A 22,057-nucleotide genomic window follows, 5' to 3' on the forward strand; every position below is an offset into this window, starting at 1 on the left:
GCTTATATTCAGAACCACGTGTGACTGGTCCGTTTGTTTTAACTTACCCTGGTCGCTATAAATAGATGCCATTTATTCATCCAGTAAACAAATCCAAGTGCAATAACCGCAAAAGACAAACTACACAAACGAACATGATGGAAGAAATAATTCCCGCGCATCCATGTTCACCTCCCATCATTTGAGACAAGCACTTGTAAAATCGCCCACATTGACGAGGGACATTAAAAGGAGGCGGGTGCCTCACTTACCTCCCCATGCTGTCTGTGCTCATCTCGGTCACAGTGAACTTTGGCAAACCGCTCAGTGAATGCTGGCAGAAGTCGCTCCTCTCGGGCAGTGCTGGCACGCGTTGAGGATGCGAAAGAACAGCAAGGTACAATGACGCACCACAAATTAACACTTACGCATTTCGCACTGTCTTGTTTTTAGTCTTGCGTGGTTTAACGTTGGTACGATAAACACAAGCCGCCGCTGACCTGATCGTTTCGTTTATCGCATTCTGTTTGGTGCCAATACCTTCTGCTTGAGCAAAATCACGCCAAGCACGACACTGGATGGTAATAATCTAACACACAACGTACCATGAAGGTATTTGAGAAAGAATTGCTGTTTCTCTTGCAGGTGACTGTCTAAGGATGAAGCCCGACGCTACTGGGAAAGACAGACGTGTTTAAAAATCTAACGCGAACTTATGTGTGACGTGCTGTGGATTTAAAGTGGTCTAAAACATCCTGTAATGAAATATGGAAGCGAGAAGGAACTCCACGTACCCACTTAGTTTGGGATAAACTCACTTGCCATTGGATATTAGTATGACAGATCTGGAATAGTGCCAATTTAGCTCTGCAGGAAGTTCTGAGTTGTCAAAACCATATGGATATATGTGGAAGACATCATGGCAGAATTTTATGAGAGGAGATAATCGTTTTTTGAGTGGATTGAGAGGAGCAGAGGGGCTATGGTGAACTCATCCCCAGCTGTCGCTGCTCACGCAGAGGGAGAAGAGATCGAGGTGCTGGAGAGCACTGATGTCCTTCCTGTAGCTCCAGAGGACGTAAGTGACAATGTGCAGATGTATGATTTATGTTGTTGAAAAACAGCAAAGAACAGAGATTAAATTTAGGTTGGGTCATCTTTTTCTCAGTTATATCTCTGTGTTCATTCCTTTCTCCTCCCCTCTTTCTCTGTCTTACACAAATGCTTCTCTCAGCAATGGAAGTCTCTTTTTGACAAGGTAGGATTTCTGCTCTTATTGCCTGACAGTTTCTTGTCTGTATTTGTCAGTTTGGTTGGGTGTAACTCTGTGCACGTGCAGTGCAGGCCATGTCCTGTTTACTAATATGACAATAATTGATAACATTGTTTAATAAAATGATAAAAAGTAAAGTAGTAGAAGCATGGAATCATAAGCGCCAATCCATTCAGTACTACTGTAATACAATTCAGTGATAGTAAATTAAATGTACACAGCATGATTGGATGAAATTCAATGTAAGAATTGGTTCTCTTTCAATTCATAGTTATAACTTATGTCTGTGTAAGGCCTAGAATGTAAATCATCAACATATTTTAAACTTTTAAATAAGGCTTTGTCATGCTAACACATATCTGTATCTATTTCTTTTTCTTTTTATCTCAATTCAAGTGAAGAATTTAATTGAAACAGGATTTATAAGGTTCATAACCCTGGTACGTTGCTAAAAACAATACAAAAACAAGCAAAAAAAAACAGAAAATGCTTTGACAAAATGGCTAGTTTGGATCTGACAAAGTTTGGAAATAATAATTTCTGTTAATTGACCAAGTGGACATGTGTCATGAATCAAGTCCAATGATGAGAAAGGTCGATTAAGTGGTTCAAAATAACAAGGTTTATCTAGAAAGAGCAAACATGAGTCAGATTGCAATGGCACAAACAATACCGGACATGGAAAGAAAGGAAATGAGGAACTTGAATAGACAAGGTGATGAACTAAATACAGACAGGTGTACTCTAATGAATGTCAATGACAACTAATGACTGTCAGGAAACTAGAACAAAGGAAACAGGTAACTGAAGAGAAACAAACTATGAAAGCGAAATTAAATAAAACATAACTTTGACAACACGGATATTGGTTGATGCGGATACTTTAAAAATATCGGTCTGCGATCATTTCCAGGGTACATATTCAATATCCTGGTTAGAGTTGTGTAGTCTAGTGTGTGTGTGTGTGTGGGGGGGGGGGGGGTAGTTAGTGAAACGGGGGGGGGGGGGGTAGTTAGTGAAACAGAGCTGGGTGACAGACGGAGAGCGGTCCACAGTCTGCCCCTTCTTTCTCTTGCTTTCAGTATCTCTCACTGGCTCTGCACCTGCCTAACCCTGACCCCCCACACATACTCCCCTGGGATAAAGACAGCGAAATGAAGGATGCAGGGGCCCAATTTCAGAAGAAGAGAGAGACAGATATCAATATGAATAGAAAGGGAGATTTTAGGGTTAAGAGGGTGGCAGACGTGAACAGAGAATGAGAGCTGTAAGGGTGCAGAAGGCTTGTGGTTGACCCTCTCCATCTCTGCTGGTTAGGGGAGGGAGGGGGCTCCCTTACAAGTGGGCCTCTCACTCCGCTCCCTTTATTTAGCCTACAACACTCCGAGTCCCTTAAGTGGCCTGCCTTCTGGGGTTTCGTCCAGTTTTGGGGTCACTGCCCTGCAAGGCTGTAAATTGGAGGCATTGTGGGATCTTAATGCCAAGAACACACTTCACTGATCACAGATGTAACAAACTAATGGAAAAGAGGAGGAGGAGCTGGGCTGTTATATGACACAATATTAGAGTACAAACAATTTATAATTCAAACTTACATATTCATATGCTCAAACCTGACGGATGATGAAAAGCTGTCAGCATCAGTGACCAGTGACAGCAAATGTCTTGTTTATTTCTGACAACTTATTAACTCCCTGCATCCAAACAAGTAATACAAACTCGGTGAGTGTTTTAGCGCAATTTTCTCACCTCATGGGATCACAACACTAAGAGATAGTAAATCTTTTCCTGGATTTTTTTTGTGCGTTCCCGAGATTAGACCTTCCTTAACATAATGCCGAAAACCCGAAGTCTCTAGGTGGTCTGGTTGAGGAGTAGATAGAAGTGCAAGATTGGTGCGCACAGACGCACAGAACAGAAATCATGAGTTAACAAGCGCAATTTTGTCCGGTGGAAAATTGCACTAAAAACGAATCCATAAACATGGAAAGATGTTAAAAGACTCACTGCGGATCAATTACAACTCTCTTTTAATAACACAGAATGTTAGCTTATGTCCCCAGATTAATTAAGTTTCATGACTGCAAAGTAGTAAATAATTCAGTTCACTGACATATTTAGTTTATCAACTTAGTTACAATACTAATTATTTTATATTTGTTTTCCATAAATTAGGCTCTGAGTTGGTTGATTAAATTTAACACACTGCATAATCAGTTTTTTAAATTTAGAATATATAAAAGAAGGCAGTGGCTATTTGCACTAAAAGTGCAAATAGTGATAGACACTATTTACACAAGTGAAAATAGCAATATTTTCTTTGCACTAGTGCTAGTTGCTATTTGCACTAAGTGTAAATAGTTGTTAGATGCTATTTATACTTACTGTAAATAGTGGCAGATAGGCCTACCATTTGCACCTCGGTGTATTGTAGTATATTATAAAACAGTATGCGGTAATAACATATTGAGTGCATTTAATTATATTTAATAAAATCATAAATGGATGCTATCTCCTTTGTACCTACCCCTAAAGCCCTCCACTACACCTATTCCTAACACCACCCATTTTTACACTTTATTCCCATAATGAAATAATCTTTAGGCAATTTATTTACACTTTTCAAATTTCAAATTTATTTAAAATAAATGCCTCTCCAAGATGAAATGCTATGGGAAAAGGGAGAAGAATGAGCTAGGAAAAAGGCGGATTCGAGTTTGGGTTGGTCGCGTCTAAAGCTAGCACCACCCACCTTACTCACCATGCTACTCCAGTTATCAGCAGGAGTTCTTTTGTAATTTTGCCTGGCTCGATCAAGTGTGCTGCACGCGTCCTGAAAAGTGAAGCCAAAGCATTTCAATTGCCCTCCCTGGTGGCTGGCTGCAGTATAGGTCTAAAACCCTGCCCTCTCCATGTAATCGAATGAGACACGATTAATATTGACTTAAATTTTGCCAGTTACTTTGTCTCTTTTCACTCTGCCAACGAAAATGGTTACATACAAGCCCAAAGCAGGATCAACTATAGTGTGTCTATGAATATCACACAGTAGGTGGTGTTATGTTCCTGGAAGTTTTTGTGTTTTTGAACAAATCAGTTGAGTAAAGGATTCAATGACTAACTCATAATGCACAAAAGACAGACTTGCAACCTATTGGTGTAAAAAATGTTACCTGCTGAATAAGTCACTGAAAATCCCCACCTTGCAAACATTGGAACATTGCAAAGACAAGCAGTGGGATATAAACATTGAAAGTCCTTGTGCGTCAGTGATCTTGGAGTGCCGCACAGCCAGTAAAATTCAAGAACTGTAACTTACTGAACAGTAAATAACAACAGAATCATCAATTGATTATTAGAGGTTGTTGTTTGTTGTGGAATGTATTTGAATCGAGTTGCGGTTTAACAGTGTGTTGCGTTTCTGCTACTATTCAACATAAACCTGGTTTCAGACATGACCTTTGTGCTATAATTTATTTAATTGGTTGGATTTGTTGCAGCTTACAAGGGTCTTAGAATTAATACTGGGGATAGAATTCATACTGCTAGTTTCAGTGGGGTTTTGCCTGTAATACCCCAAACATAAACTCAACACATACAGTAGCTACATTCTACAGATATTTGGCTTTAGAATTAACACTGGGGATATAATTCATACTACTAGTTTCAGTGGGTTCTTTCCTGTAATACTCCAAACATAAACCCAACACATAGCTACATTCTACAGATATTTAGCTTTACAATGTCCAAATGAGCCCTAAAGAAAAATCACTTAATTCCTGCTTATTATGTTGAATTTGGGGGTACAGAATCCTTATAACCCATTGTTAAAATGAAGTGCATTTAATTGTATTGAGTGTGTACTTGCAGTGTACTTTAAGATAATATAATACTAATAAAATAAAAGGCCACTTAAATGTACTTGAAGAGAGTACACTTGTTACTTTAAACACTTTAATATACTTTTAAAAAGTGCACTATAATAATGTCAAATTAAATATCAATTTTGTTATGCTTTAAAGAAGTACACTTATTTTTCAGCCTGGTCTCATTGTTAATATATAGGTATCAATACGTAACATTTTCAGGTGTAAAACTTGTTTGGATAGATGTTGAAAGTACGATATGGATGTATGCCTTATTCGCAAACACCGGAAGTAGCTAACCGCGGCCATATTGTTGACATGACATCTGTCCTGCCCCTAGCCGCACGCAGGTTTGAGTTGAGGGGAGCAGTAGCTTAATGGCTTCATCTCGTCGGTATCAAGAGAAGATAAGCTTGATTGGTGTGGACCACTGATCTATATAGAATGACTGGATAGCATAGTCATTATATAGATCAGTGGTGTGGACCCATATCAAATAGACCCAATAGCCTTAAAGGGGCATTCCACCCATTTGAACATTGTTTTTTATTTAAAGTGGGTCATATATGTAGTCGAAATGTAAAATAAATTTTGAATTTGGTGCCTTCGTGACCGAGGAAAGACAAAAAATAACTTCAGGACGCATTTGTATGAAAGACAACAACTCCCACAATGCACCACATTGCACAGTTCCGCAAGCCACTCCCACTAATCCAGAAAGCGCAAATCACTCTTCTGTCTACAAGGCTAGCTACCACCAGAGCTTGAAATTCATTTCACATTCACACAAAATGTCTAGTTAGTTGGCGAACTCATTAGTGCATTACTCCTCGTTTGTATTTCTTTCGAAAAGGTGAATTATTGCATGGTACCTGGATGTTCAGTCAGAACATATGCGGTGCGAAACTAGTATAGTTCTCAACACAAACGTCCGTGTCCTCGTCTGATTCAGAGATTTCGTCCAGGAGAAATTGTCATCATTGAAATTCTTTGCCACATACGGACTCTATCTCTGTGTTCGTAGCGGTTCGTAGTTGCATAGTGAGATCACCGGCGCCACCAGTCCGCCCTAACTCGAGCCAGTCCGGGCTCCTCGTCCGCGGCAGGCAGGTCTTCTGCCTCGGCTGCTCTTCGCTATAATGCGGCTTGTAAAGGTAGCCACAAATACCTGATTCAAGCATCAGACTTCCGAAATCCTCTTCTTCTATATCATATTGAGTACTCTCCTCCGCTATTGTCATAACTTTACATCTGCCTCCACAGCGCCTGTTAGCTTAGCTTCAAACAAGATGGAGGATATTGCTTTCAGTTTCAGAGAGTAAAGTCCCACCCACTGATCTGTAATAGGTCTGTAGCGTGAGCGGGTCCCGCCCCTTGGGAAAGATGAGGAACTAGTGCTTGTAGTCTCAACAGAAATCCCCCCCTCTTACACTTCCTGCGACAATGACGCAAAATGACGATTTTTGCGTCATTGTGGGAGGAAGTGTAAGAGGTAAATAACGGATTTCTCCCGTCTCAGGGGAAAATGAGAGAGTGTTGCACGACCATTCAATAGTATGACTGGGTTTCTAACAATGCAAAGCTTAATGCAAATGGGTGGAGTGTCCCTTTAAGTAAAGATCCGTCCTTATTGCCAGCCGTAACTTATCCGGATATTTATTAAATTTTACAGAGCTGCCAACTCTCACGCATTCACCGTGAGACACTTTTCACACGCTCTCACGCCACACATCCATTTTCTCACGAAGCAAAGAGGGCAGGGAGACAGACAGACTAGACAGAGCAGGTTACTTATGATATAAAAAATCTCAGCTATCATTTTCTGTCACTTTTATTACGAAATTCAAACAATAAATACCATTTTGGCGCTTGTAAATGTGACGCGACAGATCCCTAGCGGCACGTGATCCGATCATCTCTAGCTAATAGTAAATAAACACAAACACTGTTGAAAGATACAGTACAACTTACCAAAATGTATATTCCTCATACATGATATCGACCAATCAATCAAACAAACAAAGGGTTCAATAAAACTGCTGGAGAACAATTATGTCACATAACATTTACCTCAGGAAAGCCATTTGATGACCATAATATAGGCTATAGTTAGTTGGCTAGAAAAAAGAGCTATAGAGTATTTTGCTAAATATGTGTACTATATTATATATTTATTATATGTTTACTTATATCATTAAATAAAGTTATAATAAAAAAACGCATTATATCTCTCTGTATGTTTACAGCATTAGGTGAGTTGGTTTTTTTCTTGAGAAAAATGAATGCCTATCTTGTGTAGCCTACCTAATATTTATCCAAATGAGTCAATATTAAATCAAATCACAATAATTGAATTGAAATAATAAAAAAAGCGTAGCTTACCAGAAATTGTACCATGTAAACATTGTAACATGTTGTCACTAAACCTAATAAAATTCAGTTTAGTTGCTAAAATGTTTTGACAATCACAATACACTTATTGTGATGCAATATATTTTTTTTACATCCCCCCAATCCCCCCTAACATGTGGTAAAATGATGGGAACAGACTTTGCTGTGGGGAGTTTAGACTATATTTATCCTAGCTAGCCACAAGTCTCTCCTGCGCTGGCTCAACTCCTCTGTCTCCTTCCATTCACGTTTTCTGACAGTCGGTATCGCATAAAAACTTCGGGGTTCTTATTGCTGTTGTTAGAACAGCCGTGTATTACACAACACACCATCGTGCTGTTTAATAAATAAATACAGCGATAATACCATGGATAATACCACGCTGCCTCGCTTGTCAATTGACAGACTGACAGTTGCTGTGGTTTCTATGTCAACAACATGGCCGCCGCGAACATTGATGACGTAGATCGAATAAGAACTATTGACAACATTTAAACGTAAACATTATTACATATTTACAGCTAAAAAAAAACGTAAAATATTTATGAATCCTTTAGGCTATATCATAAAGATATTTGTATAATTGCCCTTTTGCCATTTTATAGGTACATTTTAGATTTTAGACATTTTACCCCCAAACCCAGAACATATAAAACATAATGGACCAAATTGTGTAGGAAAATTATTTTTAGTGACTATGTCACGTTTTCATGGACTTTCTGTTTGTTTTCTTTGTCATTAGTTTCATCATCATCATTAGTTCAGTTCTGTCACCTGTGTTTAGTTAATTAGTCAATCTTCATCATCACCGTCACCTGTCGTCACACATTATCTTCTGTGTATTTAAGTTCCTGTCTTTCACCTTTCAGTTGTCGGTCAATGTGAATGTTAGAGGTTAAGTCTGTGCTCTGTACACACGCTACCTGTTTTCTTGTATTTGCCATTTTGAGAATTAAAACCTTTGATTTATTAGTATCTTCGTGTTCGCCTCCTCCATCATCTACCCAGAACCTGACAACAATATACAGTAGCATTAAAAATATATTTTGAGCCGCTAATCCCACTTCTACCTCTAAACCTTCTGATAATTATTTCTTTAAAATATGTTAAAAAACAAAAACATAACAGACAGACAAGTGGAATCACAATAATGTATTTACTGCAAAAATGTCAAAAGCGATACCAAAAGTGGTTTAAATGACGATTTGTTATGATCGCAGGATAGATTGCAAAATAGTCTTGAATTTGGGTCTGTTCCTTACAAAAGTATGGATTCTAAATATGTGGATTACAGCACACAAATAAAATTTATTACTTTTGTGAATTTATGTTGCGGGTTTTTTTTGCATATTTTTTAGTTCTATTGTCAGTCACAGCATAGGACTATACTAAGAAAGCTATTAATTTTAAGGGTTTGAAATGTAGTCTTGTTTAACATTATGTAATCTTTCGAAATGAGTTTGCAGCAGAAGTAAAAGAACAGAGCTAAATGTTATCATTTCATATAAAGTAGATGAGTAAACTGTGTTTAATAAATGTCATAATGTCATTGATATGACAAATGAACACGATAGAATCAAAATATTAATGCCACAATTATTGTTGATAAATAAGGATTCGTACAAATTTGTACGTCTAAAAGTTGTTCATACGTAAATAATTTACGCTTTAGTGCTTTCAATACATCAATATTGTACATTTCAATGTGTATGAAAACTTAAGTAAATGTATGTGTGGTAGAACCACGCTTTAAGTTAAAACACAAACGAATACTCATGAGATCACGTTGTATTTTTGTCTTGACTAATATACTCGGGAACAAGTACTGCGTCGCTAGACGCTGTTATGGGGAAAACTTATTTTTCTCCGAATTCTGAAGCCTTTTTAATCACGCAGTGAAACTGCACAGCCATTGGTTCGTGCAGAGTAATAAAACAAACCAATGGCGAGGCAGCGGAGCTGCATGAGCCGCAGAGAAGCCTGCCAGAGCGCGCCAATGCCATGGGCGTGGCATCTGGCTATAAAAGCAGGCTATCTGGTATAGGATACTCAGATTAAATTTGACTGAAGCGACAAACTGAGAGTCATGCAGCAATATAGCACGGCCTGAAACGCAGTACTCGTTCCCGTATCTCAGGGAACAGAGGTTTCGCAAGTAACCGAGTACGTTCCCTTTCGATACTTTATGGGGAACCAATACAGTCACGCCGTGCTATGGCTGCGGAACAACTATAATGATATGCTTGGCTTTAAGCCCTAGCAGAGCCTAGAGGAACCAAGACATAATAGGGAATACTCATTTCGCTTGGGGCTCAGACATAAGTCGGAGCCGCCTAGGAACTTAAACCAGGAAGAACTCATAGAGGTCGATCCTGCCCTAGACAATCGTTCCAGGAAATCGGTATGGCCTAGGCACTAGAAGGGCCGAGAGCTGGTTAGGTAAGAGAACATCCAGCGAGGGCTGAAGTGGTCCTACAGGGCTTAGATGGATGAACCACCTTTGCTTTCCATCCGATGGCCGTGGGCGGGCAGAGGTGCGCGGCCACAGCTTCATCGGGGGGGGGGGCAGATTTCTCATAGCCTTTTTCTTCTGCGTCGTCAACACTGGTGAGAGCAGAAGAAGAGGAAGTTCGCAGACGGGCCGAGTAGGGGGCGCGCCATGACTTTGTGAGCTCATCATGGACTTCCAGAAAAAACGGTGCTGCTCGCTGACAAGGGACCTGATGGCACCCCGACAGGAACCACTCGTCTAACCGGCTGTGTGTGGGCTCTACTGAGGCAGCCCAATTCAGTCCAAGCTCTTCGACAGCTTTGGAAAGGACGCGGAGAAGCTCGGTGTCAATCCCAGCTCTTGCGTCGGTTGGCTCTCTAAGCAGCGAGGGGGCCGGGTCATCTACCGAGCCCAACCAATCCTCGGCGTCAGAGGCCGCCAACGACATGCTGTCACCGTGAAGATCCTCGTCGGATCCTCCGAACGAGACCATACCACTCGCGCTGACAGAGGGGCGTTGGTCTGGGTGGGAAAACAGCACAGGTGAAACCTCTCTATGTGGAGAGCACGAGGCACGCGGGACGTGAGCCGGCTCAACCCTTTGCCCCGCTGTTTTTTCCTCCGAGGTTCCTGGGAGGAAGAAAACGGTAGGGCGCGAGGGGCGGGGTAAATCCGCGAACGCAGAGAGGAGAGACTCATGTTCTCGCAGTGAGAACAGCTGGTCTCTGTGAGTGCAGCCTCAGCGTGGGATTTCCCCAGGCACGAGACGCACTCATGTGCTTGTCTTTAACGTGCAGGGGCGCCCTACACGAGCCGCAGTGGTGGCGCAACATTTGCATCAACGTCGCAATTTGCTCTTTTAGAAAAGAAATAATGCTCGTTTAGACTCACCGGATGGCGGCAGGGGATCGCTAAATCAGCTGCAGGCGCAGAGCGGCTTGTGAGCAGTGGGCTGGATTGACGAAGAGCTGATGTCGGCGTGCTGATTTGGTTGGATCTGCTGCTTTGCTGGTCAACGGCAAGAAGGCTTGAATCCTCAGAGTATCAGCGAAGAGAAGTGTCGTCGCTGAAGGAGAATTGATCTGAGAATCCTATGCCAGATCGCCTGCTTTTATAGCTAGATGCCATGCCCATATTGGCGCGTTCTGGAGGGCTTGATAGGCTTGAGCATCTCCACTGCCTCGCCATTGGTTCGTTTTATTACTCCGCACGTACCAATGGGCGTGCAGTTTCACTGCGTGATTAAAAAGTCTTCAGACTCTGGAGAAAAAGGAGTTTTCCCCATAACAGCGTCTAGCGACGAGTAACGTATCGAAAGGGAACATACTAAAGCACATATTAGTACCTGATTGTAATTTGAAATGTAATATTGAACTTTATTTAATATTACATTTAAAGTTTATATATTTTAAATGTACTAAATTGCAACTTCATCATTACAAATGTGTAATTAAAAAAAAATATTTTAAAACATGACATACAAGTTTCAATAGAAATTTTATTAAAGTATATTTTAGTTTACCTTAAGTACTCGTCAGTACATTCGTCAGTACACTTTAACCATATTTTCAAAACAATAGATGTAATTTCACATAAATATGCACTTAAGTCTTACTTAAGTTGGTTGAAAAAAGCCTTCTCACATTTAACTAACTGAATTTAATATACATTTAAAATATAATACATAATTTAATTGCAGTTAACATTCAGTTAAGAGTCCAAAAACATTACATTCATTTCGCACTTAAGTATATTCTTTTAACATTTTAAATGTTTTAACATCTTTTATTTCTGTAATAAGTACCCTTTTTAAAGGTATGCTAAAGGGTATTTCTTTTTCACTAGGGACATCTAAAATCTAACATCAAATGTATAGTCTGTCTTCTTTCTCTGGTATTGTTTTGAAGAGGCGGCCCATTATTGTTCTGTTGCTCACCACCTGCTCCTGATCTCTCATTCTACAAGCTGAGAAGAGAGTCTGACAGTGAAGGGGACCATTTGCATATATGCAACCCTATGTGTCCCAGTGGGCAATTAATACATAACAATCAAATACATTGTGTGTGTCCCTGAGCTCTTTGTGTTTCTGTGACCTTCAGTAATAAAAGTTTGCCAAATATCTCTACATGTGGCCTTGTTTCTGTTTTCAGACACATGCAGTGAGTGATTGTCCAATATCTCTTTCACATTCTATTTTCAGTGTACTTTCCTCGTCTCTCTCTCGCTCTAGTATTTCTTCACAGCCCACTCTTTCTCTGACACTTTGCTTCTTTAAAAAAGACTGTGATAATAAGTGGAATCTCCCACTTGCAAAGTGTGAAAAAAAAAAAAATCCTGGAGTGTCTGAAAAAAAAAAAAAAAGAAAAAAAGGCCAGTTGCTAGAAATATCAGTTCAGTAGTACTCTCTGAAGCGTGAAAGTGTAGAATGTGATAACATTCAGGTCAGATGCCTGTGTAAAGCGATTGTTAAGAAGCAAGGGCATGCTTTGTCTCCTGAGGAGAAGGAAGTTGGTTCTCTCTTTATAACCAATTCTACTTTTCTGGGAGGGCTTTCTTCTAGAACATGGATTCACAGAACTGCTCTCTTTCAGACATCTCAGTAATGTTAGGCATGCTGGCAGTGGGGCCTGGGTCAACGTCAGCATTCCAACTCATCTTAAAAGGTGTTCAGAGGGGTTCCGGTCTGGTCTTTGTGCAGGCCAATCAATTTGGACCAGATAAACCTTTACTTTTTGGACCTCTTTTTGTACATGAGCATATTCATGCTGGGAAAGAAATGTACGCCTAATAAAATATTTTTCTAGGGAGATTGCTTTGTTGTACGTTTGATTTGATGCGCCTGTTAGTACTGGATGTAGGTAGACTTGATAATTAAAACAATGGTTTTCAAGCTGGGGTCTGCAAGATGGTAATTGAGGGTCTGTGGTAAATTTTAGAATTGTAATAAATGTGTTTTAGGGCAGTCAAAGTTGATTTAAATATGCTTAATGCAATAATTTTTAAACATATTTACTGAATTTGATATTTTTGGACGAGCAGAGCACTGTTATTCAGTTATCTATGGAGACTCAATTATCAGTTTCAAAACAATCACATACTGTTTGTTTATTTTAATAAACAAATAAACATACTAAATATTCATGTTAAAAAAAGATCCATTTATACCACAAACATAAATAAAATTGAAAAGTAAAAATTTCAGTCTTACTGTTTTCACTGTTGTGAAAATGAAAATAAATATCATTATTAAATGCAATTTTTCTACACAAATCCTTCTGACATATCTTTCATTGACTTCTGAATCAACATAATGTATGACTCACTCACTGAACTGCAAGTTCCATGTCAATGCATCATTACTTGAATATAGCCATTAGGCTGTATATTACAATATACAGTATACAATATACAGAATATATTTACAATATATTCTCTCTTTATCCTAATTTTTATTGCTTACCATAATCCCTGTGGTAATGCATTGCAATTGGTAAGTAATTTAATAATATGAGAATTGTTAAATATATGCCATTTATTCTTATAAACTTTTTATTCATCAAAGCATCCTGAAAAGAAATGCAGCTCTTAACTTTTTTCATCATTGATAATAATAAGAAATGTTACTTGAGCATCAAATCATCATATTGGAATGGTTTTGAAGGATCATGTGACACTGAAGACTGGAGTAATGGCTGCTGAATATTCAGCTTTGCCATTACAGGAATAAACAGAGAATGAGAATGAGACTTCTTTGAAAAACATTAACCCCTGGGGCCAGTTCCATAAACATAGCCATAGTATGATACTAGTACGAACAACTAGCAGTTAGTTAGGGGTAATCAGTCTTACTTTTGGGTATCAAATTAGTCCAATCTACATTTCTATGTAACCGATTTAAAAAAGTCTTGATGACTAACTTAAAAATGTATGTAAGGCGAGTCTTATGCAACCGGCTTGGTTTTCACAGACAAGGCTTAAGCCTAGTCCCAGACTAAAGGCATGTTTGAGCTGTTTTTTGTAAGGCACATTTATAAAAGCTACTTCAATCTCCTAATTAAACTAAGGCCTAATCCTGGCTTAATCTAAACCCTGTCTGTGAAACCAGGCCTAAATGTCTTACTGAGTCCAACTTTTGAACTGTAGTGTAACTTAATTTTTTAGCTTTTGCTGGGATTTGCTTAAGATTGATTATAACTCTCTAGTCCTAGCAAATGGATGAAATGGGTTGGAAAACCCTACTGTAACAAACAGGATGTAAATCTCAAAAAGAAAAAGGAAAGCATAAAATCCTCCGTCACAAAGACTTCTGTCCTAATCCGTTGAAACAGTCTTTGGTGTTGTATGACATGTGAGTCATGACTGTAGTTACTGTAGATCACTGGAGCAGGTTCAGTGTGTTTGACAGGTGATGCTCAGATTTCAGAGTGTTTACTCTGGTTTATGCGATTAGAGAAGCCATTCACATCTTTGAAACCTTCCCATTGGTAACAGTTTCAGCCATGAAAACACTGCCACCACTGGTGCAGGATTTTCTGTTAGTTTCATTATGAGTCGTATGTGTCTGAATACATGTGGAAAGGGAACCTGTGCACTGCAGACATGTTCCAGCATGAAAGAACATACAGCTTTTTTCAAGAGACGTCTAGTCTAACAGGTTGATAAAAGCTTACTACTCCTCTATCCAGTCAGTCAGTCCATATCAGATTTTCACTTGAGAAAATCTTACCAGACCTGCTTATTATCATTTAATCTAACTCCATTTGGCCTTTTGCAGACTGGTTCATTCCTGAGACAGATGATTTTCTTTGAGTTGTCTTTGTCCCACACCTTTTCATTTTTTGCCAAAAAATATACTTATAGTTTTATATTATTTTTTCTAAAAAAAACAATTGGATTAATAGGATTTCCTCACATATTTGTAACAACCAGTGCAGATCATTGTGTCTCACACAGTTTTATCCATAACAGCACCTGTCATGAAAACATGAAGAAGACACATTTTTTTTAATGGTTGAATGCGAGGAATATTCCGTACCACGTGAAATTCTGGAGAAAAAAATTAGGTATTATAAATAAATAAATAGTGGCATGTATATATAACATGTTTTCTTTAGTTGATGGTTTAGACCAGGGATTTCAAACTCAGGGTACATTTACACAACAATGATGTACTAAACACGTTCTTTGCGTACATGCGATAATGTTGTCAAAACTTGTAAAGAAACACTACGTGCCTATAGACTGAACAAGTAATATGCATACGCGCAACGTCACAGTTATTACAAATTCGCATTTTTTTTTTTTTTTTTTTGTTTGTAGGGAGGCGATGACAGTATTGTATTCAAAAACTTGCACTTTGAAACATGTTTTCAAAAGTTGAGTGTAAATGAATGCCCAAAACTTAATTTATAATTTTATATAATTTGATTTATTATGATTTTAATAAAAATGAATTTATTCCTTCTGATTGAGTGTTTTGTGAAGATGAAAGATGAAGGTAGTAGCATCACTATGAACTTCAAGGCTCCTAGCAAAGGACTTTAAATGATAGTACTTTACGAAAAATAACTTTGTTTAGCAGAACTAAAGTGAACTGATACAGTCTGCATCACTTATTTACTCTGAAGGGAGTAGCAAAGCCCCGAATGCTTCAGGGAAATTTTCACTGTCTCTGAAAAGTGCAGTTAATTGGCTTTGGATGATCATGTCTTCAAAGGTAAAATCTACTATTCATATCTATTTTTATGTCGGTGCTCTCTAGCCGCATTTCCACTGAAATTACCCGGAACAATTTGTCCCAGGAAGTTTTTCTCCCCCTGAACTGTTGCTGTCTGAGTTTCCATTTTGGCATAAAGTACCGTGAAGATTTGGCAAATTAGTCCGGTGACATAGGTCTGCTCAAACTCCATTGTTGATTTGAATAGCAAAACAACTCTTATTGCACACACCGCAACAGACTTTTAGGGGCTGTTTACACCTGGCCACTTCATGCGTTTTCTCAGATCGGGTAGCTATCCGATCGTGAAAAGACCAGGTGTAAATGCCCTCCGAAACGCATTCGAGACAGATTTGAATCCGATCGCTCAAACCACTTAAGGAGGAGGTCTGGGCCGCATTCCAGACGAAACTGAACAAGTGTAGATGCATCTGGTTGTTGAAACCAAATATGTAAATTGTACTCCTCCCAAAAATGATAAAAAAATAAACGTGTGAGAGCGTGTTATAGGCTATATGTAATGTTATAGCCAGATATGACCAAGTAGAGGTAACTGCAGGCTGGAGCAATGGGCGTGCCATAAGGTCGGAAAGGAATGGGGCGTGCCATGAGGAATGGGGCGTGCCGTAAGGTCTTTACAATTGGACGCGAAAAGCTTCATGATCCGCATAAAAAGCGAGCCATAAACTTAATCACTATTGGCCAACAAATAATTATACAAGATCAAATACATTTCTTTCACTGTAAAAATAGCAATAATGATATTGAGAATACATTCAAAAGTACGTTACCTTCGAAACCTTCTGTATGGCGCGGGTTACATGACGTCATCAACACCGCGACTTTTTTAGGATCAATCGTTAAAAAACATTCATTATGTTTGTGATAAATGCACTTTTTGTAACACATCACTTGAAGATATTGAACATTTATTTTTGTATTGCCCTTTTTCTATTTCTTTTTGGACTGACTTTAAAATAGATATGACAAAAAAAATTGTCTTAATTTAGAACCTCATGACATTTTACTTTGTTTCCAAAACCCATATTTTTCTGAAAAACTAAATTATATAATTAAATTATTTTGGCGAAGTTTTATATTCATAAGACAAAAATAACTCAAAAGAAACCCTCCTATATTACCTTTTATAACACTGATCTCACAGTATACTTTGAAACCCTTTCAAACATGAGATCACAAAACAAAAAGTTTTTGAAAATATCTATAACTGCCTTGATATTTTTATTTTTGTATTTATTTGTATTATGTTCAGTTTATACTTCAGTTGTTATTCTCTGGTTTACACATTTTGAGCTGTATTTACAATGCCTAGTATTCATCTTGTTTTTTATTGCATTATACTTGAAATGTCTGTACTTGAACTAAATAATAAAATAAAATAAAAAATTATTATTATTTTAAAGATAAAAATGTCTCCTGACACTATTAAAGTCATACTAGTTTTGTACTTTCATACAAACTACATACATACAAACTAAAAGTAATGTTATTTTATAATAATTGTACAGCAAATGTTTTTGCTGTATAAAGGCATTCATATATACGTGTTTGATCAAACACTCACCATATAATTATAAAATGAAGTAAAAACGGTTTAATAAACTTCTTTTAAGTGACATTAATCAATTAAGCAAAACAAACACCATTTTATCCAAAAAACATTTATTCAGTTGTCATTTTTACAATCAATTTTTTGAAACGTCAATTGAATTTGTCATCAAAGGCTTGTGTTCTAAGTCAAAACTCATTCCTTCACTGATTCATACTATAGTAGCAGTAGAACAGAAGCCATCCAACTCTCTATCTGAATAGAACGCAGTGAAGACCCCCTTCTTTCCACTGCCGCAATATTCAGTGGTGTTTTTGTAGAGGAATCCACAGACATCACATCTGGTGAGCTTAAACTCCACCCTATATTCCTCCCTCACATCCGGATTGACTGACTTCGTCAACGATACCTACAAGATAAAAGAAAAAAAGAATTTTTAATGCAAAAAAAATAATTTAATATATTAGCCTAACTTGTTCATTTCATAAAGTAATACTTATATACATACTGTCCAACCAGACAAAGTGAGCTTTTTTAAGAAAACCTGGATGGTGGACTGTTTCATTAAACATTTTGCACGCTAGTGACAGAGTGTGAAAGGCTTTGTCTCCTTCTTCATAAACAACATCAAGAAGAATGTGACTGAGCACCTCTGGTGGTAGCTGGAAATAAAAATATGGAAAAACTATTTTAAAATATTACATTACTTCAATTTTTTTTAAGAAATAATATTCAACAGTACATCAGCACAGAGTCCTGCACGGGTCCGATTTTGTAAATCCGCAACCGCCCGTACCCGCAGTGCTTCAAACCGCATCCGACCCGTTTTCCGACAGCAGCACTAATTCCGCACCCGACCCGACCCGCTTAAAACAGAACCGATACCCGACCCGCACCCGAAATAAAATCAGTTTAGCCAATCACATTATAGACACAATTACAAAAATGTTTATTGCCAGGTCATACAGAAGTTATTACACGACAATTACCACAAGGACAACTTCAGCCGAAGCTGTCAAAAGGCCGGTACATGAAGAACATGGCAAACGTTTCCACAAAACTGAGTAGCCTTAACATTTTACCAATCGAACAGACGCGGCTACAACACTATATGCCACGCAATTTCGTCTAGCCTACATCTGATAATTTTGGGTTCAAACACGCCCTGCACACCACACATACTTAACAGTGTTAAATTTGAAAAATACTGTTCGATAGAACTGCTTTGTTACCACAGTATCTGCATCAGTGTTGCCAGATTGGAAATGTCCAAGTATCGTACAGAAGCTCAAAATTATCGTATTTGGAACAAAATTATCGTACACGAGTCAACGACATGAAAATGACAGACATCCCAACCTGCACAAAGTCATTTCTGGGAGTCAAGAAATCTCCAACGGGTGGGGTTCGGTTCTAATTCGGGAGTATAGATAAAAGCCCGCCCGCACTTACAATTGATTGGTTGGGTCCTTACATGCGCTTCATGAGGCACACTAGCACACACACGCAAGGTCTCTCGCTCCCTCTCTCTACACGTTCTTCCCCCGGTAACTTAGACGTAGAATCCACGGCTAGATCAATGAGAAGTCCTATTACAACGACCATCATTTGAAGTGTCACACAGTTCTGAAATTATCGTACATTATAGGATTTTTTCCATTATTGATCGTACATCGTACAGAGGTCAAAATTATCGTACAAATACGATAATTATCGTACATCTGGCAACACTGATCTGCATGCTTCCTCGGCAATGAAGTTCCACATTTGCGGCTATCCAACACGAAAATGCATGCAGCAAATAAGCCTTTCACAATACTTTCTTCAGATAACTCCAAATTTCTCCCACATAGTGGATTTGATTTTTTATGACGTATTGTCGACAACTTTACAATCTCCACTAGTTATTCTTTTCTTCAACTCCTCAGCATCCATCTCAATGACTGCAAGCAGATCGCGCGCACGCGGTTTTGATGCATTTTTAAAAGTGAAAGTAGCCTAGGTAACGTTATAGATTCCTGGGAGGGCGTGGAGCGTCGGCACAAATAAACTGATGTGGATTTTAAATTATTTTATCAACTTGAAATACAGGCATATTTTTGTAGATGTGTTCCTAAAAATATGCATATATTTTTACGTTTGCATGTGATTGTTTTAAACCCGTGTTTAGACCCGACCCGCACCCGCATCCGACACGGTTGGATATTTTTCACCCGTTTGAGCAAAATTTGCTGGAACCCGTGCAGGACTCTACATCAGCAAGGCCTCCTGTTGGGTCCATGGCTGAAAAAAAAGAAAAAAAAGTTTTTTTTCACTGGCCATTTTTTTTTTTTTTTTTTTACATGTGTTATATTTCAAACTGTTTATCATACCAGTTTTGACTTCACATGGGCCTTCAACCTCAGCATCTTTTCTGTGCCTTTTCCGATCTGTAGGCGACCTAGAGAGAGAGAGAGAGAGAGAGAGATTACAAAATGCTAAAATGCCATTATTTAAATTTATATTAGAATTAGAATTTACCCTTAGAATTAGAATTTTCAAAACACATTTTGAGTCTTCAAGTAGCAGTACACACCACCATTTCCTTATTGTTGACATATTATCCTTGAAAAAAAAAAAAAAAAAAACATTACTACAATGTTTAAAATTCTTAGTTTTTATACTGGCTTGCAAAAAAAAAGTGTTGAACAAAGATCTGAAGACTCACCTCTGAAAAGTCAAAAGCCACCCCCAGAGAAATTACAGGCCATACTGAAATCCAAAGGCTACTTGTTTAGACCTTTTTTTATTTGGTTTCTAAATTAAACTGATGTTACTGTCATATAAAAACTCACCATGAGCACAAAGACTCCACAATTATTGGAGAAATGCTGCATTGGAATCTCCTGGATAAGGTTTACAAGCAAATCAAGAAATGGAAAAAAGCCAGTAAGCAAGAAAGTAATTAATTGAATTGTGTGCTAGAAGAATAAGTGATGATTCAAAAACTTACTGGAAGATCCTTACAGGAGATCTCAGTCCAATGGCCAGGAATGACAGTCTGAGCAACCCTCCTATTAAGTGATTTTTAGAAATTGAGAAATTATGTTGAAATTCAAAATCAACAAAACACGCCCCTATTCAAAAGGTATCTCACCCCTATCTTTATAACTCTGCTGCTAAACTTACGAACACACTATACAACAGTCCCCCATTTTGATTGTGTACGCCCCTTACTGTTGATTGGTTATAAGTGTTTTGGTACTTTCAATGTTAATAAACTTAAATGACCTCATATAATTCACATCAGACATCATTAACACAAGAACATCACAAATGAAAAAAAATGAAAAAAAGGAAAATGCTGAATGGTTTAGAACTGAACCACCATACAGCAGCTGAGAACATTTGAACAAGAACTGTTCAACTGGAACTTCTGAACATGAACTACTGAGCTATGTAAAAGACCTGTACACTTGACTGTATCTTCCATCACTCAGACCACTCGCGCAGAGTGAATCAAGAAAAAACACCTGTTTCAGCTTTGGACGCAAAATCTGAAAATGGTTGTTAAAAAACACAAAATACAGAAATCAATTTGACATGGATAAAAATGTCTTGATGACTTACACAAAGGATCCAGTGTGACTTGATCCACGATGGAAATAGAATGCAGTCTTTTGTAGAAGCATCAACCTATCACAAATAAATATAATACAAAATGGTGCACAATGTTTATTTTGCTCTGTGAAATCTTTTTGGCCGCTTTGAAAGAATGCTTACAACATATATGCCACATAAAATGTCAATAGCAATAATACATCGAAACAGTCAATGAAATCCAAAGTATGTATGCTAAACAATAACAAATCATAACTACAATATTACACTGTTGGAAAAAATATATATAATTGCTTACAGGGATATGTAACATGGGATCTGCACAAAGTGGGGGAATCAGCGTTGAATTCACATAGCTGTTAGACGTCCAGACTTGGATGCCCTTATAACAGAAACATACACATTTCTTCATAATAGCTTTTTGCATTTTATTCACGCTACAAGCAATGACATTTTACCTGCAATTTGCTGAGGTCTTCAATTTTCTTGAAACAGCAATTCAGAATCTGTTAAGATATCACAGCTTCACTTAAAAACAGGAACATTTTTGAAAAGTAAATTGGATCAAAGAAATTTAAGATGATCCTAACTGTTGCCTCCACATTGCGTTCCAATCCCAAGGTCTGAAAATCTTCTCGCATCAGGGTTGTAGAATAAACACGTGCCACATGTTCACTCCCATTTTGCTTTGTGTCTAAAATATGTGTTATAGTTACACATATTCCCCAATATTTAGGGGGGGGGGGCATTATCAACATACATTACAAAATGTTTGAGGCTACTTGAAATCAGCTTAAAAGATTTCAACCTTCATAGAGCAAATCACCTTTTCTTCGCTGAATGGTTGCTCCCAGCCAGTCTTGTTGGGCATTACATCCTTCAGCCATGTCACAGAGGCCTTGTCTGTACTTGGCTCATCATCCATTTCGACTGTGCTTTTACTTAAAGTCCCTAGCAATAAAGCATGTGAGTGTCATCTAACCCCAGTGTCAAATAACATTTCTGGAGAAGCCAAATAATGACATTTAATTGCATTACGAAAAATTAAGTTTACCTGCAAGTGCTTGGCCATGCTCATCCAGGACAACCTGAGTGCAACCAACAGCCTTGGTAAGCTGTTCTGTAAACCTAGTTTTAATCGCAACGTTGTAGTGGTGCAACAGGTTTCGCA

At 38.2% G+C, this 22,057-nt stretch overlaps 2 protein-coding genes across 6 annotated transcripts in view; one reads left to right on the forward strand and one right to left on the reverse strand.

Annotated features, from left to right (window-relative positions):
* Window positions 1-277: 277 nt before the first annotated feature.
* The window catches only part of rhbdl3 (rhomboid, veinlet-like 3), a 129,090-nt gene continuing 107,310 nt past the window's right edge, over window positions 278-22,057 (forward strand). For 4 of the 5 annotated variants that reach the window (XM_079883237.1, XM_079883242.1, XM_079883240.1 and 1 more), the window contains exons 1-3: window positions 278-376; window positions 625-1,057; window positions 1,214-1,237. In XM_079883237.1, the coding sequence (XP_079739363.1) occupies window positions 962-1,057; window positions 1,214-1,237 (120 nt within the window). In that variant the 5' untranslated portion in view covers window positions 278-376; window positions 625-961. The remainder of the gene's footprint in view (window positions 377-624; window positions 1,058-1,213; window positions 1,238-22,057) is intronic. The other variant, XM_079883239.1, reaches the window with a different exon arrangement.
* Window positions 19,796-21,587, reverse strand: LOC307165946 (uncharacterized protein; the record flags this gene model as incomplete). The annotated part of the gene is made up of 7 exons (XM_079884031.1): window positions 21,477-21,587; window positions 21,345-21,392; window positions 21,185-21,268; window positions 20,896-20,942; window positions 20,279-20,339; window positions 20,121-20,171; window positions 19,796-19,807 (listed from the first exon to the last, which is right to left on the reverse strand). The coding sequence occupies exons 1-7, from the start codon at window positions 21,525-21,527 to the stop codon at window positions 19,796-19,798; spliced, it is 354 nt and encodes a 117-aa protein (XP_079740157.1). The 5' UTR covers window positions 21,528-21,587.

This window comes from Squalius cephalus, assembly GCF_949319135.1.
Source record: "Squalius cephalus genome assembly, chromosome: 10".
Classification (NCBI taxonomy): domain Eukaryota; kingdom Metazoa; phylum Chordata; class Actinopteri; order Cypriniformes; family Leuciscidae; genus Squalius; species Squalius cephalus.